The sequence below is a fragment of the Oncorhynchus tshawytscha genome, linkage group LG07 (assembly GCF_018296145.1).
Source record: "Oncorhynchus tshawytscha isolate Ot180627B linkage group LG07, Otsh_v2.0, whole genome shotgun sequence".
Classification (NCBI taxonomy): Eukaryota; Metazoa; Chordata; class Actinopteri; order Salmoniformes; family Salmonidae; genus Oncorhynchus; species Oncorhynchus tshawytscha.
In genome coordinates, this window is record NC_056435.1 from 72,283,602 (window position 1) to 72,308,067 (window position 24,466).

The 24,466-nt window shown below is 46.7% G+C and overlaps 1 protein-coding gene across 4 annotated transcripts in view; it reads right to left on the reverse strand.

Annotated features, from left to right (window-relative positions):
* Positions 1–24,218, reverse strand: part of pusl1 (pseudouridine synthase like 1) — a 59,300-nt gene extending 35,082 nt beyond the window's left edge. For 3 of the 4 annotated variants that reach the window (XM_042324910.1, XM_042324907.1, XM_042324908.1), the window contains exons 1-5: positions 24,097–24,218; positions 23,854–23,961; positions 23,653–23,710; positions 2,407–2,459; positions 1,946–2,080 (exon numbers count right to left, since the gene is read on the reverse strand). In XM_042324910.1, coding sequence (XP_042180844.1) covers positions 1,946–2,080; positions 2,407–2,459; positions 23,653–23,710; positions 23,854–23,961; positions 24,097–24,164 — 422 coding nt within the window. In that variant the 5' untranslated portion in view covers positions 24,165–24,218. Of the gene's footprint in view, positions 1–1,945; positions 2,081–2,406; positions 2,460–23,652; positions 23,711–23,853; positions 23,962–24,084 lie in introns of all 4 variants that reach the window. The other variant, XM_042324909.1, reaches the window with a different exon arrangement.
* Positions 24,219–24,466: the final 248 nt, after the last annotated feature.

The following is a 24,466-nucleotide window of genomic DNA, read 5'->3' on the forward strand; positions in this document are numbered from 1 at the left end:
CTGTATATAGCCTCCACATTGACTCTGTACCGGTACCCCCTGTATATAGCCTCCACATTGACTCTGTACCGGTACCCCCTGTATATAGCCTCCACATTGACTCTGTACCGTAATACCCTGTATATAGCCTCCACATTGACTCTGTACCGGTACCCCCTGTATATAGCCTCCACATTGACTCTGTACCGTAACACCCTGTATATAGCCTCCACAATGACTCTGTACCGTAACCCCTGTATATAGCCTCCACAATGACTCTGTACGGTACCCCCTGTATATAGCCTCCACATTGACTCTGTACCGTTACCCCCTGTATATAGCCTCCACATTGACTCTGTACCGGTACCCCTGTATATAGCCTCCACATTGACTCTGTACCGATACCCCTGTATATAGTCTCCACATTGACTCTGTACCGGTACCCCTGTATATAGCCTCCACATTGACTCTGTACCCCTGTATATAGCCTCCACATTGACTCTGTACCGATACCCCCTGTATATAGTCTCCACATTGACTCTGTACCGGTACCCCCTGTATATACCCTCCACATTGACTCTGTACCCCCTGTATATAGCCTCCACATTGACTCTGTACTGGTACCCCCTGTATATACCGGTGCGTCACTTGAGTGGGTTGAGTCACAGATGTGGTCTTCCTGTCTGGGTTGGCGCCCCCCCTTGGGTTGTGCCATGGCGGTGATGTTTGTGGGCTATACTCGGCCTTGTCTCAGGATGGTAAGTTGGTGGTTGAAGATATCCCTCTAGTGGTGTGGGGGCTGTGCTTTGGCAAAGTGGGTGGGGTTATATCCTTCCTGTTTGGCCCTGTCCGGGGGTGTCATCGGATGGGGCCACAGTGTCTCCTGACCCCTCCTGTCTCAGCCTCCAGTATTTATGCTGCAGTAGTTTATGTGTCAGGGGGCTAGGGTCAGTTTGTTATATCTGGAGTACTTCTCCTGTCCTATTCCGTGTCCTGTGTGAATTTAAGTATGCTCTCTCTAATTCTCTCTTTCTCTCTTTCTTTCTCTCTCTCGGAGGACCTGAGCCCTAGGACCATGCCTCAGGACTACCTGACATGATGACTCCTTGCTGTCCCCAGTCCACCTGGCCGTGCTGCTGGCCGTGCTGCTGCTTCAGTTTCAACTGTTCTGCCTGCGGCTATGGAATCCTGACCTGTTCACCAGACGTGCTACCTGCCCCAGACATATTATTTGACCATGCTGGTCATTTATGAACATTTGAACATCTTGGCCATGTTCTGTTATAATCTCAACCCGGCACAGCCAGAAGAGGACTGGCCATATAGCCTGGTTCCTCTCTAGGTTTCTTCCTAGAGGTTTTGGCCTTTCTAGGGAGTTTTTCCTAGCCAACGTGCTTCTACACCTGCATTGCTTGCTGTTTGGGGTTTTAGGCTGGGTTTCTGTACTGCACTTTGCGATATCAGCTGATGTACGAAGGTCTATATAAATACATTTGATTTGATTTGCATTGATGTCAGAGTGATTAGAGGGACAATAGAGTTCTGAGTACCAGGCAGTTAGCAAGTTTAGTAGACTACTAATGACCATCAGCAGCATCAGAGCTTGGAGAAGCCTAGTTACCGTGACTAAACGGCCACGTGGAATTTGACTTCCTTTATGACCGCCGGTGTGGCGGTAATACAGTCACCGCAACTCGTTACTCATTTATGCATTTAAATATAATTCTAATTCATTTAACCTTGGTGCAACCAGGTATTGTGAATTGTAAACATATTTCAATGACTTTTCTGCCAAAAAAGAGCCTTCAAATGCATTTCAATTTGCCTATTTTGTCTGATGTGGTACAAACTGTTTCATTGATTGATTGTTTAAATTAATCCAGAGTGGAATATTTAGTTTGAGCTGAATCCGGACTCTTCCACAGTTTCAATTAAATAAAGACCAAATAAGGAAAGGTGCTCTCACCTGATTGGCTCTGGTCTCAGGTGGAAGTTGAGGGCGTCAACCAGGACCTCCTCAGCAAATGGGGGCTTGCCGTTCTGCCGCTGGAGGTCGAAGTGGGCGGAGTTTCCAAGGGCGTGGACACCGGTATCTGTCCGACTGGAGATGGATAGACAGAGACCTGGTTACACACACACACACACACACACACACACACACACACACACACACACACACACACACACACACACACACACACACACACACACACACACACACACACACACACATACCCGCACACACACACATACACACCCGCACACACATACACACCCGCACACACACACACACACACACACACGCACACACACACCCACACACACACCCGCATGCACACACACACACACACACCCGCACACACACACCCGCACACACACACCCGCACACACACACACACGCACACACATACACACCCGCACACCCACCTGGAGATGGACAGAGAAACCTCATTCACCGGCCTCAAACTCCGTACCGCATCCTAACAGAGATAGAGAGAGAGAGAGAGAAAGCTTTTACTATCTCATCCTGGAATATACAAAGTCTGAGGTCACCTGCCTTTGGCCTAAAGAGCAGGAACCCAGACTTCCTCTTTGAAATCAGACATACAGACATCGTCATCCTACAAGAAACCTGGTATAGAGGAGATGGACCCACTGGTTGCCCTCTAGGTTACAGAGAGCTGGTAGTCCCATCCACCACACTACCAGGTGGGTGGTATAGAGGAGATGGACCCACTGGTTGCCCTCTAGGTTACAGAGAGCTGGTAGTCCCATCCACCACACTACCAGGTGGGTGGTATAGAGGAGATGGACCCACTGGTTGCCCTCTAGGTTACAGAGAGCTGGTAGTCCCATCCACCACACTACCAGGTGGGTGGTATAGAGGAGATGGACCCACTGGTTGCCCTCTAGGTTACAGAGAGCTGGTAGTCCCATCCACCAAACTACCAGGTGGGTGGTATAGAGGAGATGGACCCACTGGTTGCCCTCTAGGTTACAGAGAGCTGGTAGTCCCATCCACCACACTACCAGGTGGGTGGTATAGAGGAGATGGACCCACTGGTTGCCCTCTAGGTTACAGAGAGCTGGTAGACCCATCCACCACACTACCAGGTGGGTGGTATAGAGGAGATGGACCCACTGGTTGCCCTCTAGGTTACAGAGAGCTGGTAGTCCCATCCACCAAACTACCAGGTGTGAAACAGGGAAGGGACTCAGGGGGTATGCTAATTTGGTATAGATCAGACATAACTCACTCTATTCAATTAATCAAAACAGGAATATTTTACATTTGGTTAGAAATAAATAAGGAACTAATCTCAACAGAGAAACATTTCCTCCTGTGTGTCCCTTTCTAAATGTCTCTATTTTAGCATATTTTACTTTATATTTTACCTTTATTTAACTAGGCAAGTCAGTTAAGAACAAATTCGTATTTACAATGACGGCCTACCTGGGGAACAGTGGGTTTAACTGCCTTGTTCAGGGGCAGAAGGACAGATTTATACCTTGTCAGCTCGGGGATTTGACTGACTTGCCTAGTTAAATAAAGGTAATAAAAATAAAACAGTTATTGGTTGTGTTATTAAGGGGCAATTACCTTTACGGTTACTGGCCCAACGCTCTAACCACTAGGCTACCTGCTGGTTACTGGCCCAACGCTCTAACCACTAGGCTACCTGCTGGTTACTGGCCCAACGCTCTAACCACTAGGCTACCTGCTGGTTACTGGCCCAACGCTCTAACCACTAGGCTACCTGCTGGTTACTGGTCCAACGCTCTAACCACTAGGCTACCTACTGGTTACTGGTCCAACGCTCTAACCACTAGGCTACCTGCTGGTTACTGGCCCAACGCTCTAACCACTAGGCTACCTGCTGGTTACTGGTCCAACGCTCTAACCACTAGGCTACCTGCTGGTTACTGGCCCAACGCTCTAACCACTAGGCTACCTGCTGGTTACTGGCCCAACGCTCTAACCACTAGGCTACCCTGCCAATGTTGTCAGTTCTTCAACCAAAACATACTATTAGATCAACGGAACCTGAATAAATAACACAATTTAATCAAATGTTATGCAACAAAAGTAATTGCGTCGTTGAGGCCCCAGTAGCCGATGCACGGGCGCAGGGTTTTGTCCTTCTTCTCCAAAAAGAAGAACCCTATGCCGGCGAGTGAGGCAGAAGGACGGATGAACCCTGCAGCTAGGGAGTCCTCAATGTAGGTCTCCATAGCCTTGGTCTCCAGACCCGACAGAGAATAGTCTTCTCCAGGACGAAGTGGTACCTGGGAGGAGAAGGTCGATCCCGCAGTCATAGGGACGTTGTGGCGGAAGCGAAGTGGCCCGGCCTATAGAGCGCACTAACATCCATAGGAAGGGAGAGGGGCTCAGTGGGGATGCCCAGCTCGGACGCCAGGGTAGCGTCCATAAAGCTGTCATCGGCCCCAGACTCGATGAGTACCCAGAGAGATGAACTGGTTCCCACACAGCAAGATGGCATGAAAAGGGGAGAGAGTAAGGGGAGAAGGAAAGTTATCCGTATGTCCCACCAGAATACTCGCATCCTACCGGTGAGCCTGTTATTTTAGTGGACAGGAAATGACCACTCGTCCCGGAATACAGGCAACTCTTCGTGTGAAGCCTGTATAGCCGTTCGGCTGGGGACAGCCTAGTTCTGCCTAGTTGCATCAGCTCGGGAAAAGGTGAATTGGCAGACTTTGGAGATCATCGGGGGAACTCGGGTAGCCCCGGGTTCTCTCGGCAATGGCGCCGTTGGGGACTTCCGGGATGTCTCGGAGGCGGAGATGGGTCCGAGTCTGCTGGGACAATCATGGCCAGTTCGTACTATCATGTTTCAGGAGAGGACCCAAATGCAGACATTGACATTGAATGACAGGTCAAGGGCAGGCAGAGGTCAGTAATCTAGATCAGAGTCCATAAGGTACAGAATGGCAGACAGGCTCCGGGTCAGGGCAGGCAGAATGGTCAAAACCGGGAAAACTAGAAAACAGGAACTAGAAAAAAACAGGAGCAAGGGGAAAACGCTGGTAGGCTTGACAAACAAAACAAACTGGGAACAGACAAACAGAGAACACAGGTATAAATACACTGGGGATAATGGGGAAGATGGGCAACACCTGGAGGGGTGTAGAGACAAGCACAAAGAGGTGAAACAGATCAGGGTGTGACATTCACCAAACTGTTGCCACAAAGTTGGAAGCACAGAATCGTCTAGAATGCCATTGTATGCTGTAGCGTTGGTGATCTTAGGCTTGTGTGCGGCTGCTCGGCCATGGAAACCCATTTCATGAAGCTCCCGACGAACCGTTATTATGCGGACGTTGCTTCCAGAGGCAGTTTAGAACTCGGTAGTGTGTGTGGCAACGGAGGACAGATGATTTTTAAGCGTTATGCACTTCAGCACTCGGCGGTCCCGTCCTGTGAGCTGGTGTGGCCTACCACTTCGTAGGTGAGCCGTTGTTGCTCCTAGACGTTTCCACTTCACAATAAAGGCACATACAGTTGACCCGGGGATCTCTAGCAGGGCAAAAATGTGATGAACTGATTTGTTGGAAAGGTGGCATCCTATGACGGCGCCACGTTGAAAGTCACTGAGCTCTTCAGTAAGGTCATTCTACTGCCAACGTTTGTCTATGGAGATTGCATGGCTGTGTGCTCAATTTTATACACCTGTAAGCAACAGGTGTGGCTGAAATAGCTGAATCCACTCATTTAAAGGGGTGTTCACATACCCTATGTATACAAAAGCATCTTTCCTGTCATACTTTACACATTGTTACACCACCGTACATAGCCAATAATATAACGTTTGAAATGTCTATATTATTTGAAAGCACGTGAGTGTAATGTTTATTGTTAATTTCTGATTGTTAATTTGCCTTGTTTATTTTCCTTTTGTTTGTCGCGAGAGAGAGAGAGAATGAAATCGATTCTTGACTTGAACCACCATGAGCTCGTTGTGATGACAAGCTAAAACAGAACGTTCAGAAATAAGCCTCAGAATGTCGGTCCACGAACTGAATCATGGAACAAGATTCTAAATGAGACATTCCATTCCCGATAAATGTGGAAACAGATGCGAACACATGTTTATATGCCTGTATAATCTCCACTTTTATTGCGCCAGTTTCAAGGACCCAGATTAAGACTAGTCCTGGACCTTAAAAAAAAATCCCTTTCAATGGAGATTATTTTAGTCCTGTAGGCTTACAGTCCATAATGTTCTGTTCATGGGAGAGGTGTAAACAAGAGGTATACAGTCTCTTAGTTCATGTGATAGGAATAAAACAGGAAGACTTTAAATGTGCCACCTATGAAATGAGAATACAATCATGTCTGGTAGGAGGTGAACCCATAGAGTCATGTCTGGTAGGAGGTGAACCCATAGAGTCATGTCTGGTAGGAGGTGAACCCATAGAGTCATGTCTGGTAGGAGGTGAACCCATAGAGTCATGTCTGGTAGGAGGTGAACCCATAGAGTCATGTCTGGTAGGAGGTGAACCCATAGAGTCATGTCTGGTAGGAGGTGAACCCATAGAGCCATGTGGTAGGAGGTGAACCCATAGAGCCATGTCTGGTAGGAGAACCCATAGAGTCATGTGGTAGGAACCCATAGAGTCATGTCTGGTAGGAGGTGAACCCATAGAGTCATGTCTGGTAGGAGGTGAACCCATAGAGTCATGTCTGGTAGGAGGTGAAACCATAGAGTCATGTCTGGTAGGAGGTGAACCCATAGAGTCATGTCTGGTAGGAGGTGAACCCATAGAGTCATGTCTGGTAGGAGGTGAACCCATAGAGTCATGTCTGGTAGGAGGTGAAACCATAGAGTCATGTGGTAGGAGGTGAACCCATAGAGCCATGTCTGGTAAAAGGTGAACCCATAGAGTCATGTCTGGTAGGAGGTGAACCCATAGAGTCATGTCTGGTAGGAGGTGAACCCATAGAGTCATGTCTGGTAGGAGGTGAACCCATAGAGTCATGTCTGGTAGGAGGTGAACCCATAGAGTCATGTCTGGTGGTAGGAGGTGAACCCATAGAGAACCCATTATGTCTGGTAGGAGGTGAACCCATAGAGTCATGTCTGGTAGGAGGTGAACCCATAGAGTCATGTGGTAGGAGGTGAACCCATAGAGCCATGTCTGGTAGGAGGTGAACCCATAGAGTCATGTCTGGTAGGAGGTGGACCCATAGAGTCATGTCTGGTAGGAGGTGAACCCATAGAGTCATGTCTGGTAGGAGGTGAACCCATAGAGTCATGTCTGGTAGGAGGTGAACCCATAGAGTCATGTCTGGTAGGAGGTGAACCCATAGAGCCATGTCTGGTAGGAGGTGAACCCATAGAGTCATGTCTGGTAGGAGGTGAACCCATAGAGTCATGTCTGGTAGGAGGTGAACCCATAGAGTCATGTCTGGTAGGAGGTGAACCCATAGAGTCATGTCTGGTAGGAGGTGAAACCATAGAGTCATGTGGTAGGAGGTGAACCCATAGAGCCATGTCTGGTAGGAGGTGAACCCATAGAGTCATGTCTGGTAGGAGATGAAACCATAGAGTCATGTGGTAGGAGGTGAACCCATAGAGCCATGTGGTAGGAGGTGAACCCATAGAGCCATGTCTGGTAGGAGGTGAACCCATAGAGTCATGTCTGGTAGGAGGTGAACCCATAGAGTCATGTCTGGTAGGAGGTGAACCCATAGAGTCATGTCTGGTAGGAGGTGAACCCATAGAGTCATGTCTGGTAGGAGGTGAACCCATAGAGTCATGTCTGGTAGGAGGTGAACCCATAGAGTCATGTCTGGTAGGAGGTGAACCCATAGAGTCATGTCTGGTAGGAGGTGAACCCATGTCTGGTAGAGTCATGTCTGGTAGGAGGTGAACCCATAGAGTCATGTCTGGTAGGAGGTGAAACCATAGAGTCATGTGGTAGGAGGTGAACCCATAGAGCCATGTCTGGTAGGAGGTGAACCCATAGAGTCATGTCTGGTAGGAGATGAAACCATAGAGTCATGTCTGGTAGGAGGTGAACCCATAGAGTCATGTCTGGTAGGAGGTGAACCCATAGAGTCATGTCTGGTAGGAGGTGAACCCATAGAGTCATGTGGTAGGAGGTGAACCCATAGAGTCATGTCTGGTAGAAGGTGAACCCATAGAGTCATGTCTGGTAGGAGGTGAACCCATAGAGTCATGTGGTAGGAGGTGAACCCATAGAGTCATGTGGTAGGAGGTGAACCCATAGAGTCATGTCTGGTAGGAGGAGAACCCATAGAGTCATGTCTGGTAGGAGGTGAACCCATAGAGTCATGTGGTAGGAGGTGAACCCATAGAGTCATGTGGTAGGAGGTGAACCCATAGAGTCATGTCTGGTAGGAGGAGAACCCATAGAGTCATGTCTGGTAGGAGGTGAACCCATAGAGTCATGTCTGGTAGGAGGTGAACCCATAGAGTCATGTCTGGTAGGAGGTGAACCCATAGAGTCATGTCTGGTAGGAGGTGAACCCATAGAGTCATGTCTGGTAGGAGGAGAACCCATAAAGTCATGTCTGGTAGGAGGTGAACCCATAGAGCCATGTGGTAGGAGGTGAACCCATAGAGTCATGTGGTAGGAGGTGAACCCATAGAGTCATGTCTGGTAGGAGGTGAACCCATAGAGTCATGTCTGGTAGGAGGTGAACCCATAGAGTCATGTCTGGTAGGAGGTGAAACCATAGAGTCATGTGGTAGGAGGTGAACCCATAGAGCCATGTCTGGTAGGAGGTGAACCCATAGAGTCATGTCTGGTAGGAGATGAAACCATAGAGTCATGTCTGGTAGGAGGTGAACCCATAGAGTCATGTCTGGTAGGAGGTGAACCCATAGAGTCATGTCTGGTAGGAGGTGAACCCATAGAGTCATGTGGTAGGAGGTGAACCCATAGAGTCATGTCTGGTAGAAGGTGAACCCATAGAGTCATGTCTGGTAGGAGGTGAACCCATAGAGTCATGTGGTAGGAGGTGAACCCATAGAGTCATGTGGTAGGAGGTGAACCCATAGAGTCATGTCTGGTAGGAGGAGAACCCATAGAGTCATGTCTGGTAGGAGGTGAACCCATAGAGTCATGTCTGGTAGGAGGTGAACCCATAGAGTCATGTGGTAGGAGGTGATCCCATAGAGTCATGTCTGGTAGAAGGTGAACCCATAGAGTCATGTCTGGTAGGAGGTGAACCCATAGAGTCATGTGGTAGGAGGTGAACCCATAGAGTCATGTCTGGTAGGAGGTGAACCCATAGAGTCATGTCTGGTAGGAGGTGAACCCATAGAGTCATGTCTGGTAGGAGGTGAACCCATAGAGCCATGTCAGACTGGGTGGGACCTCATGTTATGACGTTATACTACGTCTACAATATTCAGATCACAGATGGGAACTGCGGATATTTAACCAAATACCTTTTCAGACAGTAGTTACAGCCGCTGTATAGACTAGCCCAGTGATCAGATTAACAACCACACACACACACCCAAACAGACACTAAATAACTACATACACACACACACAACCATGTACACACGCATAGTTGCCACACTAGACATTTCAGAAACCTGCCTAAGCCTCGAATGACCCGAGTCACCATAGAGTCATGTCTGGTAGGAGGTGAACCCATAGAGTCATGTCTGGTAGGAGGTGAACCCATAGAGTCATGTGGTAGCAGGCGGACCCATAGAGTCATGTCTGGTAGGAGGTGAACCCATAGAGTCATGTGGTAGCAGGCGGACCCATAGAGTCATGTGGTAGCAGGCGGACCCATAGAGTCATGTGGTAGCAGGCGGACCCATAGAGTCATGTGGTAGCAGGCGGACCCATAGAGTCATGTGGTAGCAGGCGGACCCATAGAGTCATGTGGTAGCAGGCGGACCCATAGAGTCATGTGGTAGCAGGCGGACCCATAGAGTCATGGGAGGTGGGTTCACCTCCTACCAGACATGTTTCAAAGATTTAATATCAGGTGTCAGGAACCGTGTGAACCAAATAATCACATCAGGACAGACAACATCATTTATTTTTAACTGAACCTTTATTTAACTAGCCAAGTCAGCTCGCAGTGATGATGTCATAATGATTTTCTGTGATCTCTGCAAAGAGTTGGGGATAAATGCCCGATTTCACAATTTCATAAATCAACTTTTCAATTTCTTATTTGTTCAAATGTTCAAGGAAATCTCAAAAACAAACATCTTGTTGTGTTTTCAGACAGCAGGTGTGAATACGGTACACAGAGATCCAGATTGAACAGACAAGTGAACCTTTTTCACATGGAGGCCATCTGCAAGCTTTACAAACTACTGGGGGATTTAAAGGAGGATACATTATTCACTTCAAATCATATTATAAATGCACACTTTCATACCAGTCTGTATCACAGCTATAGACTGGGGTGTGTATGTGTGAACAGACTGGCCCATAAAAACCCATCAGATTGTAAGGGGCTTGTTTACGGTCTAATAACATCTACCCAGGCTTGTTCGACACAGCTCTCTCCCCCCATCTTTCTTTCTTTCTCCCTCTCTCCATCGGTCTCTCCATATCTCCCCCATCTGTCTTTCTTTCTCCCTCGGTCTCTCCATATCTCCCCCATCTGTCTTCCTTTCTCCCTCTCTCCATCGGTCTCTCCATATCTCCCCATCTGTCTTTCTTTCTCCCTCTCTCCATCGGTCTCTCCATATCTCCCCATCTGTCTTTCTTTCTCCCTCTCTCCACCCCCCCCCATCTTTCTTTCTCCCCTCTCCCCCCCCATCTTTCTTTCTCCCTCTCTCCACCCCCCATCTTTCTTTCTCCCTCTCTCCATTGGTCTCTCCATATCTCCCCATCTGTCTTCCTTTCTCCCTCTCCTCCCCCCCCCCATCTTTCTTTCTCCCTCTCTCCATCGGTCTCTCCACCCTGAAGCAGCAGAAGCAGGCATCCATATTCGAAACCAAACCACAGAAATATCCTCCTTCATTCCTCGGGGCAAACTGTCATTAAAGCCCAAGTTCTTAACTGCCCTAGAATGCCTTGTTACTTCCTTCGTTGAAGTAGCCAACAGTCACCGATTCGGACATTATTCAGAATAAGTGAATGTGTGGTTTCCCCTGAAATGACCCTAAACCAATCCAGTCGTGTTACTGTAGATCAGTGTTTCTGTTTGAGGAAGGGAATAAGGAATGCATTTTGTTTTTAAAAGGGGCTTACACCAACATTGACTGTTATTTTTCTTCAGGTACTGCAGATGTGAATGAACACAGGCTGTCAATAGTTTTTTTTTAGCTGCTTGTCAATCACATGTATTGACATGTAATTATGTGAATAGTTACCGGAATGTTGCATGTCAATGGTACACTAGACATTACGTAGGTAGTCAGCATCTCCAGACCTCCCCTCTCTCTGTGGCTGGTAGTCAAATCAAATCAAATGTATTTATATAGCCCTTCGTACATCAGCTGATATCTCAAAGTGCTGTACAGAAACCCAGCCTAAAACCTCAAACAGCAAGCAATGCAGGTGTAGAAGCACGGTGGCTAGGAAAAACTCCCTAGAAAGGCCAAAACCTAGGAAGAAACCTAGAGAGGAACCAGGCTATGTGGGGTGGCCAGTCCTCTTCTGGCTGTGCCGGGTGGAGATTATAACAGAACATGGCCAAGATGTTCAAATGTTCATAAATGACCAGCATGGTCGTATAATAATAAGGCAGAACAGTTGAAACTGGAGCAGCAGCACGGCCAGGTGGACTGGGGACAGCAAGGAGTCATCATGTCAGGTAGTCCTGGGGCATGATCCTAGTGGTAGTATCTTCAAACAGTCAGTATCTCCAGACCTCTCCTCTCTCTCTCGCTGGTAGTCTCTTCAAACAGTCAGTATCTCCAGACCTCTCCTCTCTCTCTGGCTGGTAGTCTCTTCAAACAGTCAGTATCTCCAGACCTCTCCTCTCTCTCTGGCTGGTAGTCTCTTCAAACAGTCAGTATCTCCAGACCTCTCCTCTCTCTCTCTAGCTGGTAGTCTCTTCAAACAGTCAATATCTCCAGACCTCTCCTCTCTCTCTCTAGCTGGTAGTCTCTTCAAACAGTCAGGAGATTGCTGGTAGTCATGGTAACCCTGGAAGAAGCCTTGATCCAGGCCACATCAGCCTAGTCTAAATCCCTCTGTCTGTGTGTCTGTCCACCAGGCCACATCAACCTAGTCTAAATCCCTCTGTCTGTGTGTCTGTCCACCAGGCCACATCAACCTAGTCTAAATCCCTCTGTCTGTGTGTCTGTCCACCAGGCCATATCAGCCTAGTCTAAATCTCTCTGTCTGTGTGTCTGTCCACCAGGCCACATCAACCTAGTCTAAATCCCTCTGTCTGTGTGTCTGTCCACCAGGCCACATCAGCCTAGTCTAAATCCCTCTGTCTGTGTGTCTGTCTACCAAGCCACACCAAGCAGCAGCATGTCACCACAACAATAAACTTGTCTTTCTCTCAGAGTCAGACTGACATATTCCATAACCCTGACAGATCTCTCTGTGGAGCAACGGAATGGAGCAACTATAAGGTGGATGAGATACCAGGCTAGCCTAGTCCCAGCAACTATAAGGTGGATGAGTAACCAGGCTAGCCTAGTCCCAGCAACTATAAGGTGGATGAGTAACCAGGCTAGCCTAGTCCCAGCAACTATAAGGTAGATGAGATACCAGGCTAGCCTAGTCCCAGCTACTATAAGGTGGATGAGTAACCAGGCTAGCCTAGTCCCAGCAACTATAAGGTGGATGAGTAACCAGGCTAGCCTAGTCCCAGCAACTATAAGGTGGATGAGTAACCAGGCTAGCCTAGTCCCAGCTACTATAAGGTGGATGAGTAACCAGGCTAGCCTGGTCTCAGCAACTGTAAGGTGGATGAGTAACCAGGCTAGCCTAGTCCCAGCAACTATAAGGTGGATGAGTAACCAGGCTAGCCTAGTCCCAGCTACTATAAGGTGGATGAGTAACCAGGCTAGCCTAGTCCCAGCAACTATAAGGTGGATGAGTAACCAGGCTAGCCTAGTCCCAGCTACTATAAGGTGGATGAGTAACCAGGCTAGCCTAGTCCCAGCTACTATAAGGTGGATGAGTAACCAGGCTAGCCTAGTCCCAGCAACTATAAGGTGGATGAGTAACCAGGCTAGCCTAGTCCCAGCAACTATAAGGTGGATGAGTAACCAGGCTAGCCTAGTCCCAGCAACTATAAGGTGGATGAGTAACCAGGCTAGCCTAGTCCCAGCAACTATAAGGTGGATGAGTAACCAGGCTAGCCTAGTCCCAGCTACTATAAGGTGGATGAGTAACCAGGCTAGCCTAGTCCCAGCTACTATAAGGTGGATGAGTAACCAGGCTAGCCTAGTCCCAGCAACTATAAGGTGGATGAGTAACCAGGCTAGCCTAGTCCCAGCTACTATAAGGTGGATGAGTAACCAGGCTAGCCTAGTCCCAGCAACTATAAGGTGGATGAGTAACCAGGCTAGCCTAGTCCCAGCTACTATAAGGTGGATGAGTAACCAGGCTAGCCTAGTCCCAGCAACTATAAGGTGGATGAGTAACCAGGCTAGCCTAGTCCCAGCAACTATAAGGTGGATGAGTAACCAGGCTAGCCTAGTCCCAGCTACTATAAGGTGGATGAGTAACCAGGCTAGCCTGGTCTCAGCAACTGTAAGGTGGATGAGTAACCAGGCTAGCCTAGTCCCAGCAACTATAAGATGGATGAGTAACCAAGCTAGCCTAGTCCCAGCAACTATAAGGTGGATGAGTATCCAGGCTAGCCTAGTCCCAGCAACTATATGGTGGATGAGTAACCAGGCTAGCCTAGACCCAGCAACTATAAGGTGGATGAGTAACCAGGCTAGCCTAGTCCCAGCAACTATAAGGTGGATGAGTGACCAGGCTAGCCTAGTCCCAGCAACTATAAGGTGGATGGATGATGAGATCAGGCTAGCCTAGTCCCAGCAACTATAAGGTGGATGAGTAACCAGGCTAGCCTAGTCCCAGCAACTATAAGGTGGATGAGTAACCAGGCTAGCCTAGTCCCAGCTACTATAAGGTGGATGAGTAACCAGGCTAGCCTAGTCCCAGCTACTATAAGGTGGATGAGTAACCAGGCTAGCCTAGTCCCAGCTACTATAAGGTGGATGAGTAACCAGGCTAGCCTAGTCCCAGCTACTATAAGGTGGATGAGTAACCAGGCTAGCCTAGTCCCAGCTACTATAAGGTGGATGAGTAACCAGGCTAGCCTAGTCCCAGCAACTATAAGGTGGATGAGTAACCAGGCTAGCCTAGTCCCAGCTACTATAAGGTGGATGAGTAACCAGGCTAGCCTAGACCCAGCTACTATAAGGTGGATGAGTAACCAGGCTAGCCTAGACCCAGCTACTATAAGGTGGATGAGTAACCAGGCTAGCCTAGACCCAGCTACTATAAGGTGGATGAGTAACCAGGCTAGCCTAGTCCCAGCTACTATAAGGTGGATGAGTAACCAGGCTAGCCTAGTCTCAGCAACTATAAGGTGGATGAGTAACCAGGCTAGCCTAGTCCCAGCAACTATAAGGTGGATGGATGAGAGATCAGGCTAGCCTAGTCCCAGCAACTATAAGGTGGATGGATGAGAGACCAGGCTAGCCCAGCAACTATAAGGTGGATGAGTAACCAGGCTAGCCTAGTCCCAGCAACTATAAGGTGGATGAGTAACCAGGCTAGCCTAGTCCTAACAACTATAAGGTGGATGAGATACCAGGCTAGCCTAGTCCCAGCAACTATAAGGTGGATGAGCTAGCCTAACCAGGCTAGCCTAGTCCCAGCAACTACAAGGTGGATGAGTAACCAGGCTAGCCTAGTCCCAGCAACTATAAGGTGGATGAGTAACCAGGCTAGCCTAGTCCCAGCAACTATAAGGTGGATGAGTAACCAGGCTAGCCTAGTCCCAGCAACTATAAGGTGGATGAGTAACCAGGCTAGCCTAGTCCCAGCTACTATAAGGTGGATGAGTAACCAGGCTAGCCTAGTCCCAGCAACTATAAGGTGGATGAGTAACCAGACTAGCCTAGTCCCAGCAACTATAAGGTGGATGAGATACCAGGCTAGCCTAGTCCCAGCAACTATAAGGTGGAGGAGTAACCAGGCTAGCCTAGTCCCAGCAACTATAAGGTGGATGAGTAACCAAGCTAGCCTAGTCCCAGCAACTATAAGGTGGATGAGTAACCAGGCTAGCCTAGTCCCAGCAACTATAAGATGGATGAGTAACCAGGCTAGCCTAGTCCCAGCAACTATAAGGTGGATGAGCTATCCAGGCCAGCTTGGTCTCAGCAACTATAAGGTGGATGAGTAACCAGGCTAGCCTAGTCCCAGCAACTATAAGGTGGATGAGTAACCAGACAAGCCTAGTCCCAGCAACTATAAGGTGGATGAGATACCAGGCTAGCCTAGTCCCAGCAACTATAAGGTGGATGAGTAACCAGGCTAGCCTAGTCCCAGCAACTATAATGTGGATGAGAGACCAGGCTAGCCTAGTCCCAGCAACTATAAGGTGGATGAGTAACCAAGCTAGCCTAGGCCCAGCAACTATAAGGTGGAGGAGTAACCAGGCTAGCCTAGTCCCAGCAACTATAAGGTGGATGAGTAACCAGGCTAGCCTAGTCCCAGCTACTATAAGGTGGATGAGTAACCAGGCTAGCCTAGTCCGAGCAACTATAATGTGGATGAGAGACCAGGCTAGCCTAGTCTCAGCAACTATAAGGTGGATGAGTAACCAGGCTAGCCTAGTCCCAGCAACTATAAGGTGGATGAGTAACCAGACTAGCCTAGTCCCAGCAACTATAAGGTGGATGAGTAACCAGGCTAGCCTAGTCCCAGCTACTATAAGGTGGATGAGTAACCAGGCTAGCCTAGTCCCAGCAACTATAAGGTGGATGAGTAACCAAGCTAGCCTAGTCCCAGCAACTATAAGGTGGATGAGTAACCAAGCTAGCCTAGCCCCAGCAACTATAAGATGGATGAGTAACCAAGCTAGCCTAGTCCCAGCAACTATAAGGTGGATGAGTAACCAAGCTAGCCTAGTCCCAGCAACTATAAGGTGGATGAGTAACCAGGCTAGCCTAGTCCCAGCAACTATAAGGTGAATGAGTAACCAGGCTAGCCTAGTCCCAGCTACTATAAGGTGGATGAGTAACCAGGCTAGCCTAGTCCCAGCTACTATAAGGTGGATGAGTAACCAGGCTAGCCTAGTCCCAGCTACTATAAGGTGGATGAGTAACCAGGCTAGCCTAGTCCCAGCTACTATAAGGTGGATGAGTAACCAGGCTAGCCTAGTCCCAGCTACTATAAGGTGGATGAGTAACCAGGCTAGCCTAGACCCAGCTACTATAAGGTGGATGAGTAACCAAGCTAGCCTAGTCCCAGCTACTATAAGGTGGATGAGTAACCAGGCTAGCCTAGTCCCAGCTACTATAAGGTGGATGAGTAACCAGGCTAGCCTAGTCCCAGCAACTATAAGGTGGATGAGTAACCAGGCTAGCCTAGTCCCAGCTACTATAAGGTGGATGAGTAACCAGGCTAGCCTAGACCCAGCTACTATAAGGTGGATGAGTAACCAGGCTAGCCTAGACCCAGCTACTATAAGGTGGATGAGTAACCAGGCTAGCCTAGACCCAGCTACTATAAGGTGGATGAGTAACCAGGCTAGCCTAGTCCCAGCTACTATAAGGTGGATGAGTAACCAGGCTAGCCTAGTCTCAGCAACTATAAGGTGGATGAGTAACCAGGCTAGCCTAGTCCCAGCAACTATAAGGTGGATGGATGAGAGATCAGGCTAGCCTAGTCCCAGCAACTATAAGGTGGATGGATGAGAGACCAGGCTAGCCCAGCAACTATAAGGTGGATGAGTAACCAGGCTAGCCTAGTCCCAGCAACTATAAGGTGGATGAGTAACCAGGCTAGCCTAGTCCTAACAACTATAAGGTGGATGAGATACCAGGCTAGCCTAGTCCCAGCAACTATAAGGTGGAGGAGTAACCAGGCTAGCCTAGTCCCAGCTACTATAAGGTGAGGAGTAACCAGGCTAGCCTAGTCCCAGCAACTATAAGGTGGATGAGTAACCAGACTAGCCTAGTCCCAGCAACTATAAGGTGGATGAGATACCAGGCTAGCCTAGTCCCAGCAACTATAAGGTGGAGGAGTAACCAGGCTAGCCTAGTCCCAGCAACTATAAGGTGGATGAGTAACCAAGCTAGCCTAGTCCCAGCAACTATAAGGTGGATGAGTAACCAAGCTAGCCTAGTCCCAGCAACTATAATATGGATGAGTAACCAAGCTAGCCTAGTCCCAGCAACTATAAGGTGGATGAGTATCCAGGCTAGCCTAGTCCCAGCAACTATATGGTGGATGAGTAACCAGGCTAGCCTAGACCCAGCAACTATAAGGTGGATGAGTATCCAGGCTAGCCTAGTCTCAGCAACTATAAGGTGGATGAGTAACCAGGCTAGCCTAGTCCCAGCAACTATAAGGTGGATGAGTAACCAGGCTAGCCTAGTCCCAGCTACTATAATGTGGATGAGTAACCAGGCTAGCCTAGTCTCAGCAACTATAAGGTGGATGAGTAACCAGGCTAGCCTAGTCCCAGCAACTATAAGGTGGATGGATGAGAGATCAGGCTAGCCTAGGCCCAGCAACTATAAGGTGGATGGATGAGAGACCAGGCTAGCCCAGCAACTATAAGGTGGATGAGTAACCAGGCTAGCCTAGTCCCAGCAACTATAAGGTGGATGAGTAACCAGGCTAGCCTAGTCCCAGCAACTATAAGGTGGATGAGATACCAGGCTAGCCTAGTCCCAGCAACTATAAGGTGGATGAGTAACCAGGCTAGCCTAGTCCCAGCAACTACAAGGTGGATGAGTAACCAGGCTAGCCTAGTCCCAGCAACTATAAGGTGGATGAGTAACCAGGCTAGCCTAGTCCCAGCAACTATAAGGTGGATGAGTAACCAGGCTAGCCTAGTCCCAGCTACTATAAGGTGGATGAGTAACCAGGCTAGCCTAGTCCCAGCAACTATAAGGTGGATGAGTAACCAGGCTAGCCTAGTCCCAGCTACTATAAGGTGGAGGAGTAACCAGGCTAGCCTAGACCCAGCTACTATAAGGTGGATGAGTAACCAGGCTAGCCTAGTCCCAGCTACTATAAGGTGGATTAGTAACCAGGCTAGCCTAGTCCCAGCTACTATAAGGTGGATGAGTAACCAGGCTAGCCTAGTCCCAGCAACTATAAGGTGGATGAGTAACCAGGCTAGCCTAGTCCCAGCTACTATAAGGTGGATGAGTAACCAGGCTAGCCTAGACCCAGCTACTATAAGGTGGATGAGTAACCAGGCTAGCCTAGACCCAGCTACTATAAGGTGGATGAGTAACCAGGCTAGCCTAGTCCCAGCTACTATAAGGTGGATGAGTAATCAGGCTAGTCTAGTCCCAGCAACTATAAGGTGGATGAGTAACCAGGCTAGCCTAGTCCCAGCAACTATAAGGTGGAGGAGTAACCAGGCTAGCCTAGTCCCAGCAACTATAATGTGGATGAGAGACCAGGCTAGCCTAGTCCCAGCAACTATAAGGTGGATGAGTAACCAAGCTAGCCTAGTCCCAGCAACTATAAGGTGGATGAGTAACCAAGCTAGCCTAGTCCCAGCAACTATAAGGTGGATGAGTAACCAAGCTAGCCTAGTCCCAGCAACTATAAGGTGGATGAGTAACCAGGCTAGCCTAGTCCCAGCTACTATAAGGTGGATGAGTAACCAGGCTAGCACAGTACGGCTCAGTTTGGCTCAATAGTGTGAAAAATGTAACTCTCCTACTAGTGGCACTTTTAATGCAGAGGAACACACAGACAGGAGCATCTCAATTCAAACAGTCACTTCCACTTTAGCCATGAAATGGTGATGATGTCGTGGAATGTTGTGTGTTCCCAGAGGCTGGTTTTTAAGTCCGAAATAGAGAAATTGAGATGCTGGATTTGTCCAAATAATGTATTCAGTTGCTGGTGTGGGTTTTTGAATAATGCACTAGAGACTAAGAGACTGTAACAGTACGGTACAGTGAGTCCAATAGCTCTATGGAATAAGGCCTATTTTTTAATCAAATTCAACTGAATGGAGAGAGACCAGTAGTCTCAATTTTAGTAGATCATTCATACTGTATACAGTGGGGCAAAAAAAAGTATTTAGTCAGCCACCAATTGTGCAAGTTCTCCCACTTAAATAGATGAGAGAGGCCTGTAATCTTCATCATAGGTACACTTCAACTATGACAGACAAAATGAGAAAAAAAATCCAGAAAATCACATTGTAGAATTTTTTATGAATTTATTTGCAAATTATGGTGGAAAATAATCTGAACGTAAGGCAGAGGGTAGTGGGTACGGCCCAGTACATCACTGGGTAGTGGGTACGGCCCAGTACATCACTGGGAGGTGGGTACGGCCCAGTACATCACTGGGGCCAAGCTTCCTGCCATCCAGGACCTATATAATAGGAGGTGTCACAGGAAAGCCCATAACATTGTCAGAGACTTCAGTCACCCAAGTCATAGACTGTTTTCTCTGCGTTACCAGAGCACGAAGTCTAGGACCAAAAGGCCCCCTGTATATAGCCTCCACATTGACTCTGTATCGGTACCCCCTGTATATAGCCTCCACATTGACTCTGTACCGGTACCCCCTGTATATAGCCTCCACATTGACTCTGTACCGGTTCCCCCTGTATATAGTCTCCACATTGACTCAGTACCGGTACCCCCTGTATATAGCCTCCACATTGACTCTGTACCGGTACACCCTGTATATAGCCTCCACATTGACTCTGTACCACTACCCCCTGTATATAGTCTCCACATTGACTCTGTACCGTAACACCCTGTATATAGTCTCCAGATTGACTCTGTACCGGTACACCCTGTATATAGCCTCCACATTGACTCTGTACCACTACCCCCTGTATATAGTCTCCACATTGACTCTGTACCGTAACACCCTGTATATAGTCTCCACATTGACTCTGTATCGGTACCCCCTGTATATAGACTCAACATTGACTCTGTACCGGTACCCCCTGTATATAGCCTCCACATTGACTCTGTATCTGTACCCCCTGTATATAGCCTCCACATTGACTCTGTATCGGTACCCCCTGTATATAGCCTCCACATTGACTCTGTACCGGTACCCCCTGTATATAGCCTCCACATTGACTCTGTATCGGTACCCCCTGTATATAGCCTCCACATTGACTCTGTACCGGTACACCCTGTATATAGCCTCCACATTGACTCTGTACCGTAATAACCTGTATATAGCCTCCACATTGACTCTGTACCGTAATAACCTGTATATAGCCTCCACATTGACTCTGTATCGGTACCCCCTGTATATAGCCTCCACATTTACTCTGTACCGGTACCCCCTGTATATAGCCTCCACATTGACTCTGTACCGGTACCCCCTGTATATAGCCTCCACATTGACTCTGTACCGTAATAACCTGTATATAGCCTCCACATTGACTCTGTACCGTAATAACCTGTATATAGCCTCCACATTGACTCTGTATCGGTACCCCCTGTATATAGACTCAACATTGACTCTGTACCGGTACCCCCTGTATATAGCCTCCACATTGACTCTGTATCTGTACCCCCTGTATATAGCCTCCACATTGACTCTGTATCGGTACCCCCTGTATATAGCCTCCACATTGACTCTGTACCGGTACCCCCTGTATATAGCCTCCACATTGACTCTGTATCTGTACCCCCTGTATATAGCCTCCACATTGACTCTGTACCGGTACCCCCTGTATATAGCCTCCACATTGACTCTGTACCGTAATACCCTGTATATAGCCTCCACATTGACTCTGTACCAGTACCCTCTGTATATAGCCTCCACATTGACTCTGTATCGGTACCCCCTGTATATAGCCTCCACATTGACTCTGTAGCCTCCACATTGGTACACCCTGTATATAGCCTCCACATTGACTCTGTACCGTAATAACCTGTATATAGCCTCCACATTGACTCTGTACCGTAATAACCTGTATATAGCCTCCACATTGACTCTGTATCGGTACCCCCTGTATATAGCCTCCACATTTACTCTGTACCGGTACCCCCTGTATATAGCCTCCACATTGACTCTGTATCTGTACCCCCTGTATATAGCCTCCACATTGACTCTGTATCGGTACCCTCTCATTGTTATTCTTATTGTGTTACTTTTTATTATGACTTTTTATTTTAGTCTACTTGGTAAATATTTTCTTCTTGAACTGCACTGTTAGTTAAGAGCTTATAAGAAAGTATTTCACGGTAGAGTCTCCACTTGTATGTGACAAATAAAGTTTGATTTGATGTGAGGACAATCACATATCACAGTCCTAGTATGTACATTTTTTATAGTAAATAAATACTATAGAACGTGGTATAAATCTGATCCCACTCCATATTGAGCCATATACAGTATGGCCTGTTTCAAGTGTGGTTTTCCTTTCAGGGAGATGTTTGTCCTGTCTGGAAGTCAGTAAATGCTTTTGGTTTCTCACAAAATATGGGTTTGACCACAGACAAATAACAGGACTTAATGTGGTATGTCAGACTGTTTCCAGTTACAGTCGGAAAGTATTCAGAGCATTTGACTTGTGTCAAATGGATTAAGGAGAAACATTTTCCTCATCATTGTACACACAATACCCCAAAATGATATCACAATACCCCATAATGATATCACAATACCCCAAAATGATATCACAATACCCCAAAATGATATCACAATACCCCATAATGATATCACAATACCCCAAAATGATATCACAATACCCCAAAATGATATCACAATACCCCAAAATAATATCACAATACCCCATAATGATATCACAATACCCCAAAATGATATCACAATACCCCATAATGATATCACAATACCCCAAAATGATATCACAATACCCCAAAATGATATCACAATACCCCATAATGATATCACAATACCCCAAAATGATATCACAATACCCCATAATGATATCGCAATACCCCATAATGATATCACAATACCCCAAAATGATATCACAATACCCCAAAATGATATCACAATACCCCATAATGATATCACAATACCCCAAAATGATATCACAATACCCCAAAATGATATCACAATACCCCATAATGACATCACAATACCCCATAATGATATCACAATACCCCAAAATGATATAACAATACCCCAAAATGATATCACAATACCCCAAAATGATATCACAATACCCCATAATGATATCACAATACCCCATAATGATATCACAATACCCCAAAATGATATCACAATACCCCAAAATGATATCACAATACCCCAAAATGATATCACAATACCCCATAATGATATCGCAATACCCCATAATGATATCACAATACCCCATAATGATATCACAATACCCCATAATGATATCACAATACCCCATAATGATATCGCAATACCCCATAATGATATCGCAATACCCCATAATGATATCGCAATACCCCATAATGATATCGCAATACCCCATAATGATATCGCAATACCCCATAATGATATCGCAATACCCCATAATGATATCGTAATACCCCATAATGATATCACAATACCTAAATAATGATATCACAATACCCCATAATGATATCGCAATACCCCATAATGACATCGCAATACCCCATAATGACATGTATTATATTAAGTTAAAATCAGTGTTCATTCAGTATTGTTGTAATTGTCATTATTACAAATAAATAAAAATCGTCCGATTAATCGGTATCAGCTTTTTGGTCCTCCAATAATTGGTATCAAGCGTTGAAAAATCATAATCGGTCAAACTCTAATTGTGATGTCATTATGGGGTATTGTGATGTCATTATGGGGTATTGTGATGTCATTATAGGGTATTGTGATATCATTATGGAGTATTGTGATATCATTATGGGGTATTGTGATGTCATTATGGGGTATTGTGATGTCATTATGGGGTATTGTGATGTCATTATAGGGTATTGTGATATCATTATGGAGTATTGTGATATCATTATGGGGTATTGTGATGTCATTATGGGGTATTGTGATGTCATTATGGGGTATTGTGATGTCATTATAGGGTATTGGGTGTAGATTGATGAGGGGGAAAAAAATCTAAATCAATTTCAGAATAAGGCTGTAATGTAACAAAATGTGGAAAAAGTCAAGGGGTCTGAATACTTTCTGAATGCTCTGTATTGTCCAGTCATTCCAGTAGACATAAACTCAACAAAAAAAGAAACCTCCCTTTTTCAGGATCCTGTCTTTCAAAGATAATTCGTAAAAATCCAAATAACTTCACAGATCTTCATTGTAAAGGGTTTAAACACTGTTTCCCAATGCTTGTTCAATGAACCATAAACAATTAATGAACATGCAACTGTGGAACAGTTGTTAAGACCATTTACAGATGGTAGGAAATTAAGGTCACAGTTATGAAAACTGGAGATGCACTGCAATACTTAATGCTTACTTAATTTTTTTACTGAGTTGATTTGATTATGCATCAACTCTCTAGTTTACTCCTTCCCTTTACTCCCGTCAGACCGGGGTCCCAGGTAACAGACGTCTCACCTCCAAGTAGTTCTGGACACCCTTGACTGCTTGGTGTGGAGGCGCCTTCATAACGCCACTAGAAGAGACAAGAACAGAGAGCTTATAGATAACAGAATATAATGGAGTTGGATGACAACAGAACATAATAACAGATGTCATTCGTTGAATAGTACACTTCTGAGATGTAAACTGGACAGGAATAGCCATTGATCTATGTACCTGTACTTTGTCCCGAGGTATTGGAAGAAGATGAGATAACGGACACGGCCATTGTGCATGATCATTGACCACTGCTTCAAAGACAAACTCCTGTTTTGTTGCCGTTTTCTATTTTAACAAAGAGAGATTTGACAGAGGTTATGTTTGATAATTCCACAGAAAAATCCCATTGTACACCTTCAACTTCAACAATTTATCTTCTTCAACTGTGAGTTTAAACCCAGCCCTAACCTTGCTCCTTACATTTTCCACACTGCTAACCTTAAACCTAACTTTAAATTAATACCAGAAAACAAAACAAAACAACTCATGAATATTTACGATGTAGCCACTGCGTGGCTGTGGAAACCATGCGACATGCTAAAGTCTGTCGCCTTATGATGCCATCACTGTGATTGGCAGAGGGGTGTGTCGTGCATGCCGAGCGGACACGCCCCTCTTACCGATCTCGGCATCTGTGGACGTAGAGTAACAGCAGCCGTAGTAATTTGACATGCATTGAGACCACATTCTGTGTCACGGTGACAGAAGAAGCTGCTGCTGCCGCGCGTCCGACGGAGAGGGAATACTGCAACTGTACCGGACTCGTTTCATCCAACCGTTTATAACGACA